This window comes from Choristoneura fumiferana, chromosome 26, assembly GCF_025370935.1.
Source record: "Choristoneura fumiferana chromosome 26, NRCan_CFum_1, whole genome shotgun sequence".
Taxonomy (NCBI): Eukaryota; Metazoa; Arthropoda; class Insecta; order Lepidoptera; family Tortricidae; genus Choristoneura; species Choristoneura fumiferana.
This window is the reverse complement of record NC_133497.1, coordinates 5,704,737-5,724,873: the sequence shown is the minus strand read 5'-3', so window position 1 is coordinate 5,724,873 and position 20,137 is coordinate 5,704,737. Positions and strand designations below refer to the sequence as shown.

General features: G+C 37.9%; 1 protein-coding gene, 1 non-coding gene and 1 pseudogene across 2 annotated transcripts in view; 1 reads left to right on the top strand and 2 right to left on the bottom strand.

Annotated features, from left to right (window-relative positions):
- Window positions 1–2,920, top strand: part of LOC141442670 (uncharacterized) — a 25,204-nt gene extending 22,284 nt beyond the window's left edge. The window contains exons 8-9 of the mRNA XM_074107717.1: window positions 1,054–1,204; window positions 1,470–2,920. Coding sequence (XP_073963818.1) covers window positions 1,054–1,179 — 126 coding nt within the window. The 3' untranslated portion in view covers window positions 1,180–1,204; window positions 1,470–2,920. The remainder of the gene's footprint in view (window positions 1–1,053; window positions 1,205–1,469) is intronic.
- Window positions 2,921–4,749: 1,829 nt separating this feature from the next.
- Window positions 4,750–19,179, bottom strand: LOC141442720 (pickpocket protein 19-like; annotated as a pseudogene).
- Window positions 10,943–11,014, bottom strand: TRNAE-CUC (transfer RNA glutamic acid (anticodon CUC)). The gene has a single exon. It is a non-coding gene; the product is annotated as a tRNA-Glu (tRNA).
- Window positions 19,180–20,137: the final 958 nt, after the last annotated feature.

Below are 20,137 nucleotides of genomic sequence, written 5' to 3'. Positions count from 1 at the left end.
GTTATTTCGTTAAAGTATTTTTCTTATATAATAAACAACGTTATTCAAAACGGAGTAGTTCTAATTTAGTGTCCATTTACGCATAATATTTTTTCCTTCGATAAAATCCAATGAAATATACTATAAAATAGAAAAAAAAATAAAAAATCCATCAACCTTTTTTTTTACTTTATGCATTTTGGCAAGGTAAACTATAGGAAAACCGTTGTCCAATTACAAAATTGTTCTGAAACCTGAAAGCCCGTACAATCCACTCCTCAAATAGCATGTCATCTATGTAACTTCCAACAATAACATACTTTTTATTGGGTGTAATAAGTTTGAATTCAATTTTCTCATAACCACCTTTTCTGGCTTTTGAGCTTCAACATTTTTTTTTAAATATTTATTAAACCTACATGCATGTTCCTTACATGGTTCGATAGCTAAATGTATGTAGATTATGGGGATATCAATAACTCAATACCGACAACAAGGTACCTTTTACCAGATAACGCCACATATAGGCCGAGATGATGATGTATTCTTTTATTTTAAAGACTGCCCCTTAAAATGCCACTCTAAACGACAATTTTTACAACTGTATCCTGTAATTTTTACGTATCGTCGGTTAACCATTTTTTTACTCAGAAAAATGCTTGCGTTTCACTACAATCACGCCTGATGGTAAACAAAGATGCGAACTAAGATGAAATACGTTTGCCTAGCAAATGCCCATTCATCCTAGATTTGAAGACGGCCAGAAACAGACGCAGGACAAGACTTAGCCGACCTGTAGTCGTTCATCGTTTATTTAACTTTTGACAGATCACGCACGTGAAGTTTTACAATAATTTTCGGTACAATGTACTATAGAGAATACCGTACTTCATGGACGGGTACCGCCCACTTAGTGATGTGCCATTCGTAATGAATGACTGTAGACTATAAAAACCGTTTTGAAGTAAATAGATTTTGTAAATAAACCCACATACCATTTAAAATTATTGTAAAATTATTGTTGATTATATTTTATTCATTATTATTATATATATCCTACGTTCTTCTGTTTAGGACTGTCAGCCAGCTATATCCAGTTGGTTGCATCGTTACCTGACCGCCATCTACGCGTCGCTGGCTGCGACTCACATAGTGCTGTCGTCCTGCTCGCTCCTGCGCCGCGCTCGCTCGCACAGCTAGCGACCACAGCGCCGCGGCAGCGGCGGTGAGTTAAATCATTAAATAAGTCTTTTCTCACATTATAACTGTAAAATCACAGATATAATATAAAAGGAATAAAAAAAGGTTGTAAATTCTGTAGGTTAGGTATCTAATTTTTTTGACATTTAAAAACCGACTTAGAAAGTGCTTTTATTTTTAAAAGAATTATATTTGACCTTAGAACAGTTTGAACTGAAATCAATAAAGTTCTTTAAACTCGATTTTTTTGTTGTAATCGTACTCTTGTTAAAATTTGCTTTTATTTCCAGCGCCCCCAAGCTCCAGAAAGCGGTCGTGGCACGTGTCGCGCGTATCCCCTGCGCCTGCGCAAGACGACGTGCTCATGCTAGTTCTCGGCCGCGGCCGCCTCGGCTGGATCGACCAGAAGACGTTACAATAGACACGGATGACACAATCAAAACACAATGTCACGTGTACCACCTGCGTCAGTAAATAGGACGTGCTTGTGCTAGGCCTAGAACCGGCTGCCTCGGTTGGGTCGACCAGAAGAAGTCACCGTAGACACGGATGACACAAAGCACAACGCCGCGTGTGTCACTTCACTTACTTCAGTAAACAGGGCGTGCTCGTGCTAGTGCAAGGACTGGGCAATCTCGACTGGGTCAACCAGAAGACGTCACAGTTGACACGGATGACACAGTCGAAGCACAACGTCGCGTGTGTCACCTGCGCCAGTAAACAGGACGTTCTCGTGCTAGTGCGACGACTCGGCCACCTTGGCTGGGTCTAGAATACGTCACAGTTGACACGGATGACACAGTCGAAGCACAACGCCGCGTGTCACCTGCGCCAGTAAACAGGACGTTCTCGTGCTAGTGCGACGACTCGGCCACCTTGGCTGGGTCGACCAGAATACGTCACGTAAACAGGACGTTAAGCACGTGTCGCGCGTGTCACCATCGCCGGCACAAGATGAGGTTGTCGCTTTTTGTATGTATGTACAGAGATTGGCTCTAGTGCGTAAACTACCATACAAATAATTCTATGACTGCTCCGGACCGTGTTTTCACGAACTCGGATCGGACGTTAGTACGAAACCACTCTTAAAGATCTCGAAACTGCTACCGATCGTCTGCAATGATAAATAATAGTAGTTTATGTAACTATAATATTATCATCTAGGCAGGTCATTTAGTTTTGACTGTCCTATGTACATAATCTAGTTGTTTAAGTTTTAACACTGCCATAGACATAAGAAAGCTTGTAAAAAATAATATCTACACGGTGCCTTTGGTCACATAAACATCAAAAATATATGAAAAAAATAATTAGGAAAAATAAAAACCAGCCACTTTTAATAAAAAAGAAAAATAAGTCTAATAAGTAGTCTAGATGTACATTAAGTAACTTAAGTTGGCTCAGTTTGTTGAGTAAAATTGAACCATATGCTTTAAAGCCCCTCATGCTTAATGGGTAAAGGTCCATTCAGGAGAGCTGGCATGGCACGAATGGATTTCGTTGTTTTTTTGAAATGTATTGACGTAGTCAACTAGAAAACCTTATAGTTTCGCCATGTCTGTCCGTCTGTCTGTCTGTCCGCGGGTAAGCTCAAAGACCGTTAGTACTATAAATCTGTAATTTGACATAGACAGACAGCCAGACAAAAACCATAGGTAATGACCAGCATTACGACATTGGATTCTATTATGAACACGGCTGACCATTTCTGTATCGTAATGAGATTTCATACATCATTACAGCACGGGCGGGGGAGGGGGGGGGCGCAGCTTGTGGGGCAGACATACCTACCTAGTTTTCGTTAATGCAGGTCATTCTCATGGTTCTTGAACACATGATAGAGATTTTATATGGATATAGATAAAATATTGTATGCAACTGTACGTAATTAGGCCTTAACACTCATGTGACCCTATTATGAAACTCAGCTACGCTACGCCTCGTTTCATAAACCCACACTCGTGTTTTAAGGACCCCTATTACGATACAGTTGCATAAAATACTATTTGTATGAAAAAGGGTAAAGACCACAATTTTTAAAAGTCGCTGTACTAATGTTGTTCAGTTTGACGAGTAAGTACGATCCATGTTTTAATTATTTTGCTCGTATTACAGTTACAGGCCACACCCGGTATAGATAAATATAAATACTAGATACCGTAAACTGCTTCAACTTTGCTCTCTAGCCCCAACATTGCCTGAGTTTCTTTAGAGTAGATAACTTAGCACTCTTATTAGGTTTTAAACTTTTATCTACTTACACGGGAATTATTATTACGGGGGGATAAAAGTTTTAAACCTAAAGGGTGCTAATGCTAAGTTATCGACTAAAATCGAATCAGGCAATGTTGGTTGCTTGCTTGGTTGTTGGCTTGGTTGGCTGCAAAGTTGAAGCAGTTTACGGTATAAGTTTCTGTATTACTACCTCTATGAATTTATAGTACGAAGTAAATGTTTTTTCTTCCTGTTTGTGCTACTATTTGTTTAATTAACAGCGAAATAATTAATAAATAAAATTGAAAGAAGTTAGTGTTATTTTATTAAGTGCAATAATATGAATAAGACGTAATTAATAATTAGGTAACATTATATAACTTTTAACAATGTAGGTATGACGACCCTTGTTTTTGAACATGTCATTTTTATGGTATAGGGGCAAACGAGCAGTAGTAAGCCTGGTAGTAAGCGATTACCGTTGGCCCATGGACACCTGTAACACCAGAAGAGTCACAAGTGCGTTGCCGGCCTTTAAGGTAGGAATACGCTCTTTTCTTGAAAACTTGAAGGTCATATCGGTCCGGGAATACCGCAGGCGATACTTCATTCCAGAGTTTTGCTAATCGATCAAACATTTCGTCCACCAGCGTCGAGGAGACCTATGTCCAATAGAGGACGTCCTGCGGCCTAAATGATGGTAATGATAATGAATATTGAAGGTAGTATGGTTTATATCAATCCAATTTATATAAAGTGTAAGAAAACAAACCGATTTTAATATCAATATTCTTGTATAACATTTGAAATTTACCACGAGCTTTGCGGTGAAGGAAAACATCGTGAGGAAACCTGCACAAACCTGCGAAGCAATTCAATGGTGCGTGTGAAGTTCCCAATCCGCACTGGGCCCGCGTGGGAACTATGGCCCAACCCTCTTGTTCTGAGAGGAGGCCTCTGCCCAGCAGTGGGACGTATATAGGCTGGGATGGATGGATGGATTCTTGTATAAACACCCAGTGGCATCGCAACAATAACACATTCATCTATAATTCGTTACTTTTAACTAGACGTATTTTAATCACTTTTTCACCAAAATTCACTTGATTTCAAAATTTAATTCGTAAAAAATTCGTCAAAATCTGACGTTAATTCTTTGAAGAGAGAAAGTGGAAAATTGTCATTTTTAAAATCGATTAATGCTCGACTTAATAAGTGATTTTTATTTGCTTATGTTAAAATTTTAAAAAATTACTACTTTTATAATTGAATAAACAGTTTTTGGAATTAAATCAAGTATTGTAAATAATAAAATAGACAAAAATACTTTGATCTATTCATTAATAAATTAATCGATTAACTGAACAGATTAATGATTTTGCACTAGGTTCTAGGTTTTCACATCACTAAATGTCTATGGTCGGGTAAATGGCGTTTTTGTTTACACTTTTCATAAATTGGATTGATATAAACCACAAAACAATATTAAATTATATTGTAACGGATACCTCACGACTAAAAAAGAGTTTAACATGTCGAGATAAACTCGATTTTAGACATGAGTTATCTGTTACAATATCATTTAATATGAGTGACGGTAGTTTCATGTTAAAAAAAGTAGTAAAACAATAAATGTAAGGGCAAGTTTTCTAATTCGTACCTACTATTGATTTCATTGTGACCTGGTTATTATGCAGGTTGCATGGACGTCAATATTAGCCACCCTCTGTCACGCCAGGGTATATATCTCTATCGTCCATCTATTTACGTGTGAATTATTTATAACCATGATACGGAGAAATAGTACTTGATACTACCTACTAATATTATAAAAGCGAAAGTTTGTATGTGGACGTCTGGAATAAAATATAAAATTGGGATAAAAAGTAGTTTATCCCAATATTCCCACGGGATAGGGATGAATTTTCGAAATTATTACCCACTGGGCTTAGTCATTTTCTTACTTTTTTGTAATTTTTGTGAATTCCCACGGGAGTTTTTCTTCGTTAGGTCCTGCAGTGGGACATGACATAATTATAAGTCTAGATGATGATGATGGTGATTGTGATGATGATGATGATTATTATTGTTTAAAAGGTCATCTATTGGGTTATACAGCTGGTACTGTGGCTGGGTGGAACCTCCTCCCCTCCAGAATAGCATTTAACTCCATGATTCTGGCTTGCTCGTAGGGCACCTTCACTTCTTTCTTTACCTGGAATAACATTTACCAATACAAATAATATTTAAATATGTACATTAATAAATCTGTATAAACTCGGTGTCTGTACATTGGAAATAATTGAGAAAATCTGTTACTAGGGGCCTATATTAGCGCAATAGAACCCAAAACAACGATTTTTAGAATTATTGTCTGTTTGTCTGTGCGTTTGCACACGCTAATCTCAGTAACCATTCAACGTAGAAGGCTGCGGTCTTCACTGATGTGTTGTCCTTGCTTTGGATTAACATTTAGTGTTTATTATATTCCAATCGGTTCACAAATAAAAAAGCATGTCAATTTAAAGTATTTTGTCGAACACTTTTCGAAGAATAGTTGTTGATTTCGCGAAAACTTCGAAGCAATTCCTTAAGGATAAGTAAATTAAGCGTATCTCTATTGGTTCACTACAAGCACATTCTCACAACACATCTTCGCACATCTCTTGTGGAGACGCAGACTAATCCAAACTAACCATCTGCTGAACTTTCCGGTAATAATTTAATTAATATTTATATATACGGTGAAGGAAAACATCGTGAGGAAACCTGCACACACCTGTGAAGTAATTCAATGGTATGTGTGAAGTTTCAAATCCGCACTGGACCCGCGTGGGAACTACGGCCCAAGCCCTCTCTTTCTGAATGGGACTGTTGGGTAGAAAATGTTTCGCTCACATGAACAGTTCGTTTCCCATCTTGCTGGACAGCCAGTGCATCCAGGATCTGCTCCAGGACAAAGTACAGAATCTCCACGAAGCTGATGAAGCTGGCACCCAGAATAACCCTGCAGCGCCACCGAAGGACACTGATGGACAATTTAGACATACTACTAAAAAAAGTCAGGTCAAATACTAGTCAAATTTACAAGTCATACCTTTAAGGGATAAGTTCGCCTTTATACTTTATACATCTTAATTATCTTGCTATCTGTTAATTTCATGTGTTTTTATGTACAGTAAGGAGTTTAAAATACAATACAAAACAAATAAAGGGGCACTTGAGAATTTCATTGGTAAAATGAGATCAAAAATCTATTTTGTGTTTTTAATCTAAATGAAATATTTTGTGTTATACTATATATAGTATTAATTAAACCGACAGTGGAAGAAAAAAACTACTCAATATATAAATAAATAAAATCATTTGTTTCAGATGCGAGACCAGAGAGAAGAGAGTAGTGTTAATAACAAAAACGAAAACAGTAGTTAATACTACAGACTAGCTAGATGTTAGTATACATAATATACTTATGAATGATTGTATATTATACAATCAAAGAGCTGTTATTGTGACCCATGTAGGTGTGTGTATGTAGGTGCTCACCCAACCCAGTACATTAACATAGGGCAATTAAGACGTCCATACATAGCGCCAAAAAATACAAAAAGACTCCAAAATCCATTCTTAATTTGATTGCTTAATAGCGACATCTCTTGTCCGGGTGAGCGGTTAGTTCCAATGGAGTGCTGGAAGTTTATCGATGAGAGCTGTAGCATAGACGTCGCTAGTGTCGCTGCTTAAGTGACTAAATAAGAAACAAACAAGCTAAAATATGTGGTACATAGGAGGAATTTGTAGGGAGGGATAGCACGCAGCATGGAATGCTGAGGACCTGGGTTCGATTCCCAGCGCTGGTCTCTTTTTCTGGTTTTTCTGTGCATCTATGTTTCAGTTTGTATTTTCGATATGGATTTTACGGGATGGCCGTAAAAGTGTCAAAATTTGGTGTTGAAATAAGAATACAAAAAGACTCCAAAAACCAATCTTAATTTAGTAAGCTAGTTGAGAAAACAAAATAATACGATACAATAATACAATAAAGACTTATACATACATACTGACTAAATACGATGGAAAAACATTATTCAACAGATCTATACCAACACCTGTGTACAGATGTGAAGAATCCGTTCCCATGGTGTCTCTACTGTACCTACGCACCCACAAGGTCCTGGAAGTGGAAGACGATCTCCCTGGAGTACCGCGTCCGAGGAGCCTGCACGCGGACTATCAGAACCGCCTGGTGTTTCATGAACGGTCCACTGCCTCTGACATAAATCAAGACAAGTATGTGAGTCCGCCTCGAGCACTGAGGACTATTAAAAAAGGGGCGTTTTAAAAAAAAGTGTACCCTTTCTTTTTTATTTTGGAAAAAATATGGTTTTTCCTACTCAGAATCAAGAGCACAATCGATTTCGATAGTTTAAAAAAATGTCCCCAAAAAAATGACAGTTTTGCGACGTTTTTTGTCATACATTCAGTATAGATAGGCCTGACAAAACTGACTCATAAAATTTTGTATGAAAAAATGGGGAAATTTTTTCAAACGATCGGGACAAAGAGTATTAGTACCTATAGAGAAAAAGAGTGGCAACTCTATGGCCAAATTTGCATGTATGTATGTATGTAAGTAAATTCTTTATTGCACATAAAAATAAAAATACAAATACACAGAGAGGAGAACAAAGGCGGGCTTATCCCTAAAAAGGGATCTCTTCCAGCTAACCTAGTTAGGAGAAAACATTTTGTTATATAGAGAATAAGCAGACAGTGAAAATTACTTGCGGTAAAGAGAAAAAACAGAAATACTCAAAAGAGAGAAAATAAACACAAAATTATTTACATAAAATTGAACATAAAACAAAAGAACATATTACAAACAGGTACAAAAGTCTCGTCTCAGGTGTCAGTCATGTATGGTAACAAGCGCTAACTGGTAGCATAATGAAGAACTAAATCTGACATAACACACAATATGCACACGCACACAACAAGCTTGACGTCCATAAAGCCCAGTGTAAGAAAAATTGCGCACTTCGAAATCGATTGTGCTCTTGATTCTGAGTAGGAAAAACCATATTTTTTCCAAAATATCTAAAAATGAAAGGGTACACTTTTTTGCTTGTATTAAAAATGTTTTTTTTTCAAAAACTTAGTTTAGACAAGCTATACTATTTTACTTATACTATGAATCGAAAATACAAACTGAGACATGGATGCACAGAAAAACCAGAAAAAGAGACCAGCACTGGGAATCGAACCCAGGTCCTCAGCAATCCTGACCTGGACCGGACCTGGGTTCCCAGTGCTGGTCTCTTTTTCTGGTTTTTCTGTGCATCCATGTCTCAGTTTGTATTTTCGATATGGTTTCACGGGATACCCGTAAAAGTAACAAATTTGGAGTTGAAATTAAAAATACAAAAAGACTCCAAAAAAACAATCAAAATTATACTATGTACCCACAAGTTCTTTGTTTTGTCGACGAGTTGCTTGAAAAGTGCGTCGATGCACATGGACGGGCAGACGCAGACCGGCGCGGGCGCAGCCGGCAGCGCGCTCGTCGTGGATAACGGGCATAGCGTGCCTTCTGGGACCAATTAAATCAGCGTTTCTTGACCTAATACAATATTTGACAACTGAATTTGCCATGTCTTATATATTATTATGAAAATATAGATAGGTATACAGACAGTGTTTACGAAGAGAAAACTTAAATCGGTTGAAAATTGGATTAATGATGATTTTTTGAAAAATCTATATACCTGCCCCCTTTTCAAACGCTTTCCTCTATGCAGCAAGTATGGCGTTACTTGCGTGTGACGTCACGTGCAAGTATGTCTTTCTCTGTCTAATCTTGAATTTCAATAACTTTGTTACTTGTAAAGGTAGCTTAAAAAATGTTTCTCTATTCGATAACAAGCATTGTGTACTTTTGATTTATAAAACATAAAATATTCAAATACCGTATTCGAGCCGTGGATAGTAACGGAATGGGTCTCCGAAATTCTCTCATTAAAACGTGCTATGGTGTATCGATATTTATAATGACGTCAATTTTAGAGGTTTTTTAGGTCGCGGGCTTTACATACACATAAATAAATAAATAAATAAATAAATATCACTGGACAATTCACACCAATTGACCTAGTCCTAAAGTAAGCTTAGCAAAGCTTGTGTTATGGGCACTAAGCAACGGATAAATAAAATTATATAGATAGATACATACTTAAATACATATTAAACACCCAAGACCCGAGAACAAACATTCGTATTTCTCATACAAATATCTGCCCCGACACGGGAATCAAACCCGGGACCTCAAGCTTCGTAGTCAGGTTCTCTAACCACTAGGCCATCTGGTCGTCAAACACATAATATTATAATGTATTTTTTAGGTCGCCAAATTAAAAAAAAATCGATCAAGCCTGAGTCGGTCTAAATTAAAACTAATTTTTGCCCTTGACTGGATGGAACCTTCGTTGCGCGAATCCGACTCGCACTTGGCCGCTTTTTCATTCTAATTACAAAATAATTATCTATGGATCATAATGTTCCAATTATGTGTTTACTTTGTGTCACATTTTATCTCTTTATTGTACAGTCGAACAAACTGAATCATGATTGCCGGTAGGACGTGTCAGATATTTTTGCACGCTCCACTGTGGCAGATATTAATGCAAGAAACTGTACATGAAACAGTTTGTTCAATGTACATAAAACGCCACTCCTAGCGCCATCTCATGTCGAATAGCATTAGATGGTGAATGCTATTCCATACGAGATGGCGCTGTCATTGTAAAAAGTACTTTCATAGTAGTTGTAGAAAGGCTTGCATCCATACTCTTGCAAGGCTAGCTGGTTTCGGCACGAGCGACGACACGTGTTCGTGCTGTATACCTGAAAGTATATTGAATGAATAAAGAATAGGTAATCACCACTTTTAGACGGCAATAGTCTATCTAACTATCTATCGCCGATATAAGTGATAATGGTAATACCACCAATCAAGTGACATTAGGTTACCTACTTTTTATAAACTTCCAAAACATGATGCTCCTCTAAAAATCTCTCTCCAGCCAGACAGGTGTTAAGTATTATTTTATTATTATGGCTGGGAAAGAATGAAGTGCGTCGGAAGTTGCAGTTGTTCTGAGTGATAACTAGATGGCGCTAGAAGTCGCTATATCAGACTATTTAGCTTTTACGAGCTTTTATATTTTTTCAAGATTCGCATCTTGAAATTACATATTGTTTTATGTTGTCCTCTACTGCCTAATTTCTGTATTTTGGGTGGCATACATATCCGTAGTTGAACCATGTCTCATGTCTCAGTAATCTATCATTGTATCAAGCCGTGAAAAAGTTATACTACAACTACTAGAAGTCGAGGAGCGTATGTATAGGCATTTTCACAAACGTTAATAAGTCACGCATTTGGAAAATTTCCTTTCTTTATCGTTTCTATCCAACTTGCCCATTTTTTTACATTTAAATTTAAATATTTAATAAAATGAAAAAAAATGTTCTAGTAAAATCCAAAAAGACATTCCGATACCGGGAATCGAACCCGAGCCTCCTGGGTGAGAGCCAGGTATCCTAGCCACTAGACCATATCGGATGTGACAACAAAGCCGAAATTTTATAACTAGTCCTATCGAGTTTGTTTAACGTTTAAAAATAATCTTCAATGGATTGAAGCAAGCAATAGTCTTGAAACATTATACTTAGTGCCATCCACGAAGACGCGTGATTTTGTCAAAATTAGACATTAATACATTGTAATAAAAACCACGGAAGTTTACCAAGAGACTTTGTTCTGCAAGGCGCAGCGCAGGCATAAGCTGAGTCGCTTTCCAACAGTTTGTACTTTTAAATATGTAGTTTGATTGTACTCGTATAATTACTCGACTACGGCAAAGCAAAGGAAGAGTAATGATTTTAGCAGTCTATGTATGTTTGTATTTACGTATGTTCCACCGTAGCATCAAGACTACTCGACCGATTTTAAGAAATGTTTCAACTAAAAAACCCTTAGTAGAATTTTTGCTATCAAGGTGAAATTCGACTAGGTGAACCGCTACAAAAAATCAATGGTTTTGAGATAAGCAAGTTTAGCAAGAATTATCATGCAAATTGCATAACATTGCGGCGCTCGATTGACCACTTCAAACTCGTTCGCTTTACGGCCTCTAAACCCAAAAAAATCAAAAACAAAAAATTTTTTTTTTGTTAACAACCTATACAAACAATGTGGCCGGCACCCCCTGGTAAGTATGACAATACTTGTGTTAGGGGGCTCTGCTACTTCCCGCAGTTGTGGACGAATTCAAAAACAAACACTATTTTTTATTTAAATATACATAGCAAGTTAGCAAAAAGAAACAATTGCCCAAAATGTATGCGTGCGTGCGTGCGTGCGTGCGTGCGTGCGTGCGTGTGCGCGTGCTTGTGTGTGTGTGTGTAATACTTCTTTCGTGGATATTGAAAACCCAGCTTTACAAACTGCTCTGCAGGGCTACTACGAAACTCGAGACTCGAAGTTCGTGTCGTGCGGTCCCTCTGACACTTATACTATTTAATATGAGAGCGAGAGGGATGGTACGATACGAACTTCGAGTTTTGAGTTTCGTAGTAGCCCTGCTGATGGAGAAGGGGGAGGGGGGTACACCTGGCTGCCCTCTGCCGGCTCGTCGGTGTACAAGCAGCGCCTTCGCCGCGGTTGCAGCTCCCGCACACCGCGCCCGCACCCGCTCTCGCTTACGCTCAGCTCGACGGTCCGCTCAAAGCGTATCTCCAACCGGACGGGTTGGGAGTTCACGTCCATTATGTCATAGGGGGAGTGGAAGTAGAACTGCAGAGGAAATAGAGGAATAAAAAAACACCAATAAGTAATTGTTAAGTCTTGGGAACAATATACAAACAAGTGACAATTAATTTAATAAGTAATTAAGTATTGACATATTTTGTCCTGTTGTTGTGGACTATTTTTTTTTGTTATATGAATAAAATATTTGTATTTGTATTTTGTTTGTATTTGTATTTTATATTTAATTTTATCGTCTTGACATTGTACCTAATTTTAACTTTTTGACCATGTTTTACCCAGGATTATTATTATAATTATTATTTTGTATACAATTTGACGATCCTTTTATGAATTTCTTATAATTAGGTACCTGACATGTATTTATAATGTATTTTTTCATTAGGTAATAAATAAATCTAATCTAATCTGATCTAAGAAAAAATCAGGCCAAGTACCTACTACGGATACAGCTCTCTAATTTTTCGCCAAAAATATTATTCCCTAATGATTTGGTTAATTTCCCAACTGTTTCATATGGATGAACGTTTTTTTTTAATTGTAAGTACCACAGTATTGGTACAAAACTAACCTAACCTAACCTAAAGGGATCTACAGTATAGTCCCGAAATACGAGTATCTATATCCTGAACAGGGATGTTATGGAGCTCCGTATCCGTAAACGAAACTATCGGATACCCGAAATAAAAACTATCCGTAACCGTAACCGAATCCGATATAAAAAATTCGAATAGTTTCGGATAGGGGCGGAGTCGAAATGCGTATATGTTGTGACAGGTTTTTGTCGCGCGTCATCTGCATCTGTTGTTTATTATTTCTACTCTTAAGTATTAATTTACGACTCGTAACTAACTATTAAAATTAAAGTCAAGTCATTTATATTCCTATTTTTATTTTACTTACACTTCCTTAAAAATCCAATATCCGTAACCGAAACCGAAACTATCGGATAATCCGTAATAATTTAACATCCGCAACCGTAACCGAAACCGGTATTATGTTTGACAATCCGTATCCATATCCAGATCCGAAATGTTATATCCATAACATACCTGATTCTGAGTAGAGTACAGTTTCAGAAAAAGAAATCATTCGTCCATATGAAACAGTCGCAGGATCCCGGATACAGATGTTTATAACCTGGAAAGACCTGGATACTCACATCACTGACATTATGGACTTCAATGTTGACATAGCAGTTGAGAGAAGAATACTTGCAGGTGAGAGGGAAGATAGCCTTTTCGCTGGCGTTAGGCTTTCTGTTTACAGAAAATATAATCTTATCAAAAATGCTCCTAATTCCATCCCAAATCCCACGCCGCTAACGAATGCGATATCAGAGACGTTGGAGTAACGGGGTTACGCCATTTTGCCATCTTCATCATCATCATCAGTCGGAAGACGTCCAATGTTGAACAAAGGACGAACCTACTGTGTTAAAAATAAAGTTGTGTTAAATACTTGTGATGTATACATGTCATTTAACAATATTGTAAATCTGTTTAAAAAAATATACCTCGTTGAGTTTCTTGCCGGATTCTTCTCAACAGAGGTTTTCCGAACCGGTGGTAGATTTTTTCTTTGACATTCATAAGTGCTTGTTATAGCCTAAATTGAATAAAGATATTTTGACTTTGACTTTGACTTTGGAAGGACTCCCCCTTAGAACGCCACAATGAACGTCTTGCATCCACCGGCCGTCTTAATAATAATTAATATTGTTATTTTTTTAATTATAGGTACAGTATGACCCCCCAAGTATTTAGTTTCGCAGGTGGTAGGACCTTATGCAAGGTCCGCCCGGATTGCTACCACCATCTTGCTCGCTAATCCTGCCGTGAGGCAGCAGTGCTTGCACTGTTATGTTTCGGCGTGGAGAGTAAGACAGCCGGTGAAATAACTGGCACTTGAGGTATCCCATCTTAGGTATCTAGGTTGGCAATGCATCTGAAATACCCCTGGTGTTGCAGATGTTTATGGGCGGTGGTCCCAACAGGAGACCCACTTGCTCGTTTGCCATCCAGTCGAATAAAAAAAAAGTATCAAGAACTTAAAGGGAAGATAGGTGAGCAAGTCATCTACCAAATATAAAGAAATTACCTTCCTAAAGTCTCAACGTTTTCGAGTAATTTAGATTTTTGAGATTTTTCAAAAATAAGAATAAGAATAATTTTTATTTATCTAAAAATGACCACTATTACAATATAGCAGATGTATCTGTACCTATTCCTGCACTAAATAAGATTTCGAGTTGTGATATTCGGAATTGATTACTTATTTTGCTGTTTCATTATAAGATTCTAAAATATACGCCTGAAGTCAGTAATTTTCAAATTATGAGATCGAGGCTTATTTTACTACTTAAACGTACACTATGGCGTCATTGACGAGTGCCACGGTGTTGGTGGAGAAGCAGAGCCCCGCTTCGCTCATGATGGGGTACCATTTCACGATATCCTTAGTAACGGACCAAGTTGCCTTGATGTCCAACTCTGGCGTCACCTGGTGACATATTTTGACGTTAGTATGGGTAATATTACAGTCAACCCGTTTTTAATATCGCACAACCTCGTTTGTACGAAATTCATATTCACATCGTCTTGTTTCGCCTAACATCTCGTGTGATGCGAGTAAGAATGTAAGTTCGATGTGGAGTCTCCGTTATAACTAACTTCTTTTCTGTGGGGTTTTTCTTGGAAAAATAGTGCAATGGTTCGTTATGCGAAGTAAATATTTTGTCAAGTACATTTTATGCGAAATGATTATTTTGCTTAAAAGTTTATACGATAAGAATATTATGCTAATGCCTTGATCACACGTACCGAGCAAACGGGCGAGACAGTGCTCTCGGCCGAGTACTTGGTTCGTATAAATATAGCGCCGAGTGCTCGGCCGAGCGCTCGGGCGAACAAAGCGGCGAGACAATAGCTCGGCTCCCGTTCTATCTACTAGGCCGAGTGTCCTTTCCCGCACTGTCTCGCTCGCTCACTCGGCAGGTCCAAATATATACTGTCTCGCCACTCGGCCGTCACGTAGCCGCGCGCGCCATTTTTGAAGTGAACAGCAGGGCTACTACGAAACTCGAAACTCGAAGTTCGTGTCGTGCGCTCCCTCTGACACTTATACTATTTAACACGAGAGCGAGAGGGACGGTACGATATGAACTTCGAGTTTCGAGTTTCGTAGTAGCCCTGCTGACTGTCCTAATTTCAAAACATGTGTGAACAGGTGAGTTTCGGTCAAACAAGCTCATGCCAGACAAGGGGTACCTACAGTCTCCAGCACCAATAATTGACACAACAAATCGTGCATAAATATCTGACTAGACTCTATTTCTGGAGCCGGTAGGTCGTGCCAGATATTAATGCAGGCACTACCTTTACCTATTTATTAAACTCACATCCACAATAAGTTGAAACAAGTCCACATCCAGGTCTTCGGTTTTGAATTGCGCAAGGTCTGCCAGGTTAAACTTATTGGTGTTAGCGAGGACGTTAATAAAATGCTTGTAGTATTCATATTTGTCGTCGGTAGGCTCAACGTTCCAATACTGTTTTATGATGGAAGGGAGCTTGGCTTCGTTTACTCGATTCTGGAAGGAAGTTCTTGGTTAACAACTTCTAGGGAACAGTACTTCAAAAGAAAAGAGGAATCCTTGTGAGATCACTTCGTCAAGATGAACACAGTGTAAGGGGATTAATATACAGCGCTTGAATAAAGCTTTGGTTTAAGCTGAAACTGAAAAACCAAATCGAAATTCGGTGCCATTAGTATAGAATTATGGAATTCTGCGAGAACTAAGGCCTCACAACACAAATAAAGAAAAAACTGTGATAGTTCACGTGCGTAGCCTAGTTTTAAAGTCGGGTTTTGTGAACAAAAAAATTAAGACAATGAAAATTATATGACAAGTACGGTTCTATATCGGCTCGCATAATTATTGCAAGACCTAATTTAATGTTTGTCATAATGTATTGCTTGTCATATTTTTTACCTTTGAATCTATTAATTATTCAGAATTGTTATAAAACCTAACATAATCAAACCAATAGCGTTCTACAGACCACTTAAAAATTGCTGAAAAATGGTTTCGGCGGAGTAAAAATTATGACTAACAACAATTATAACAAACTGCATTATGACTATAAAAATTTATGCGACTAGATACGCACCCGATAGATACAATATTCAAGTAATCTTCTGATCATTTCGGAATAGCTTTGAAACCCTAAAACCCCTTGACTGCCCATGCGGTGATTATCCAAGTATAGGTAGTGCTACCAGAATTGAAGTTACATACACATTTCGTAATGAAAGCAGGATTTTGACATGAACTCATTCATTTCAATCATTCTCCTTTTATGCAATTTCTTTTTGTAGCTGCACACAGCTATTACACACACGAATGAATTGTTACTGATTAGACACGTGTAATCATTACTTTAACTCTCGTTGAAGTGAACGATTTTGTCGATTTGATTTTGGTGAGCTGCTGCTTAAGTAGCATAGTAGAAATAAGCAACCTGAGTTATGTATGCTTAGGAAAAATTCAGATTCCTGCCCAGCAGTGGTGCAGGGGTTATAGCACGCAGCACGGATTGCTGAGGACCTGGGTTCGATTCCCAGTGCTGGTCTCTTTTTCTGGCTTTTCTGTGCATCCATGTCTCAGTTTGCATTTTTGAACAATTTTATACCCCAGGACAGACAGTGATCCCGGGCAAGCAGAACTCCCAGGATCGGAAGTCCTTTTCCAGGGCCACCACGGTCGGGTTCTCGTTGAATCGCTGCCACTGTCCCAGAGATATGTGGACGGCGCCCCAAACGGCAGCCGCGGTGGCAAATGCCCACAATATTCTGAAATAATTATTTGAATCAGGTCTCTGCGGAGAATTCCATGTACTATGCATATATCTCTATCCTTATCCTCGGAACCACTGAAACGAAAACTTACAAAACTGCGAAATGCGAAAATGCGAAAAGAAAGAAATACAGGAAGAAAGAAGGGAATGAAGAAGGGAAGGCAGCAAGAAAGAAAGTAAGGAAGGAAGGAAGGAAGGAAGGGAGAGAAAGAAAGAAAGAAAAAAAGAAATAACCCGTTTCCAAAAACAAAATGATTTGAGTAAAACTTGAAAGTGTTAAGTAGGTACTTTTTTTTCAATGTAGGTATATCACATCATACAAAACTAAATAAAAAAAACACGGTGTAAATTATACTGTCTCTATCTTTACCTTTCGATCCAAGCGCGATCCGGTGCTGTAATGTGGGTAAAACCGTGCATGGAGGTGCTTTTGCAGAATGCCTGCGCGCAAGCAGCAACCCCCTGCAACCCTCGCTCCGCGACCCGTCGGGGCCTCCGGGGCGGCGTCTGGTAAACTTCGTACATAGTTCCTTGGGATTAATATTCTGGTTAAGATATGAAAAATGTCCACTGTATCAACTTCTATGCCATCATCTGGTCCAAAATCAGTGCTATAAGTAGTTACCTTTAAAATACCTATCCAACGATACCCCACACAATAGGGTTGGATGAGAAAACAAAATCAACCCCACTGTCTAGGAGAGGTACGCTTATTTTTTTTAATTTTGTACCATTTTGTCGGCATGGTTGCTACATATATTCGTGCAAAATTACAGCTTTCTAGCATGATAGTTTGACCGAAGCCGCGGACGGGCGGACAGACAGACAGACATGCCGAAACTATAAGGGTTCCATTTTCCCATTTTGGCTACGGAACTCTAAAAACACATCGAAATCGGTCCATCCATTTGAGATCTATGATGCCACAGACAGATACACAGACATTGCCGTCAAACTTATAATAACACTCCTCTTTTTCGTTGGGGATTAAAATAGTAGATTGTACAACAAAAGCATAAAACGAGTCATTTTACCCGAGACGTTCATGTAGCCACCCGAGCCGGTACGTTGAGGGGAAAATGGGTTTAATGCTTGAGTTTTACACTCTGCTTTTCATTTCACTTAATATTACAAATAAAACGGATACAAAATTGATCTATTGTTCATGAAGACATTAAGATCTAAGCGTAAGTTAATGATTATATCATGGACAGGGATATTTGGAAATAATTCCGATCCGCATTAGCGATCCTACTGTGTTAAAAATAAAGTTTTATTAAATACTTGTGATGTATAGATATCATTTAATAATATTGTAAATCTGTTTAAAAAAAATATACCTCGTTGAGTTTCTTGCCGGATTCTTCTCAACAGAGGTTTTTCCGAACCGGTGGTAGATTTTTTTAACATGTAAGAGCATGAATGAGATTTTTTAGCATGAAACTGCTTGTTTTGTTATAGCTTAAATTGAATAAAGATATTTGGACTTTGACTTTGACTTCGATCGCGAGGAAATGAAATAGCAACAGTGGAAACAATTGTTCACTTACTATGTAGCTTTTATTTTTCATGCATTTCTATAATAATTATCATTATTTTTTTTAGATTTATTGATTTGACTCCGTCCGCGCGCGCAGAATTCGTCTATCGCTATCCCGCGGGAACTATGCAATTTTCCTATCGAATAAAAACTATCCTATGTCCTTCTCTGGGATTCAAACTATCTGTATGCCAAATTTCATCTAAATCGGTTCAGTGTTTTAGACGAAATTAAGTACCAAACAATCAAACAAATTTTCGGATTTATAATATTAGTAGGATTGATTTTTAGTTTTATAAAAAAATTAAAATAATTAAAAAATATATATGTTGAAACTTCTTTCTTTGTGGCTGTTTACACCTGATTGCCTTTGTCTTACTTAGACGAAGATTTTACTTTATGCACTAGAGCATAAAAAGTCATTTTATATCGCCTAAATTTAGCATAAATACGAACTTTACGAGCATGAAAAGTGAATAAGCCTTTTGAATATTAAAATACGTAAAATACCTGTCTGCTCCAATATTGGCAGCAAACTACCAAAGTCATTGTTTATACTCATACCTACCTGGTAACAAATCTAGATTAACTAAAAACATACGTTGCTTACCGACCGCTACATGTTTTTTTACTTACTTTAAACGTTTTAATAACCCGATCATGCATCATGGCATGATGATAACTAAAATGTGGCGTTTTATAAATGAATGCCTGCAATACTTAATCTTACTTGGAATTACATTTGAAATTTACCACGAGCTTTGCGGTGAAGGAAAACATCGTGAGGAAACCTGCACAAACCTGTGAAGCAATTCAATGGTGTGTGTGAAGTTCCCAATCCGCACTGGGCCCGCGTGGGAACTATTGCCCAAGCCCTCTTGTTCTGAGAGGAGGCCTGCGCCCAGCAGTGGGACGTATATAGGCTGGGATGATGAATACTTAACCTGTCTCTCAGAGGCACAAATTTGTGCCCAATTCCTTTGATCCTGTTATCCTGGAGATGACAGATTAATCAACGTTTTAATTTGTCATATTGCGACATGCGTCGGTGTCGCCCTCTATGGTGATGCCAGTCCCCGAACTGACAGAGTTTAGCCAATTTCCAATTTTTAGAAAGAAAGAAATACATTTATTCACAGTATTACTGAGTACGATAGTATAGATAGGAAGTAAGATAGTATAGATAGATAGATAGAATCTTTATTCAAAACAGCATACAAAGCTCAAAGTACAATAGTAAATATACAATAATACCTTTTAACTTAAGACTAGCATAAAGTTCACTAGTTTGTCGGCGAATCAGGTAGTTGGACTCCAGTTGTCTTTGACCCTATTTTGTTTTCAGACTCTGAATTCTCTAGAATATTATGATAAAAAATAACATACTTTTTATACAATATCTACCAAACCCACAATATTAAAGGAAAAATTGACAAACAATCGAATACTTGCATGCTTGCACGAGAACCTTTTAGTAACGGCTTCTAACTACATAACTATGTATATATCTACGGCAAA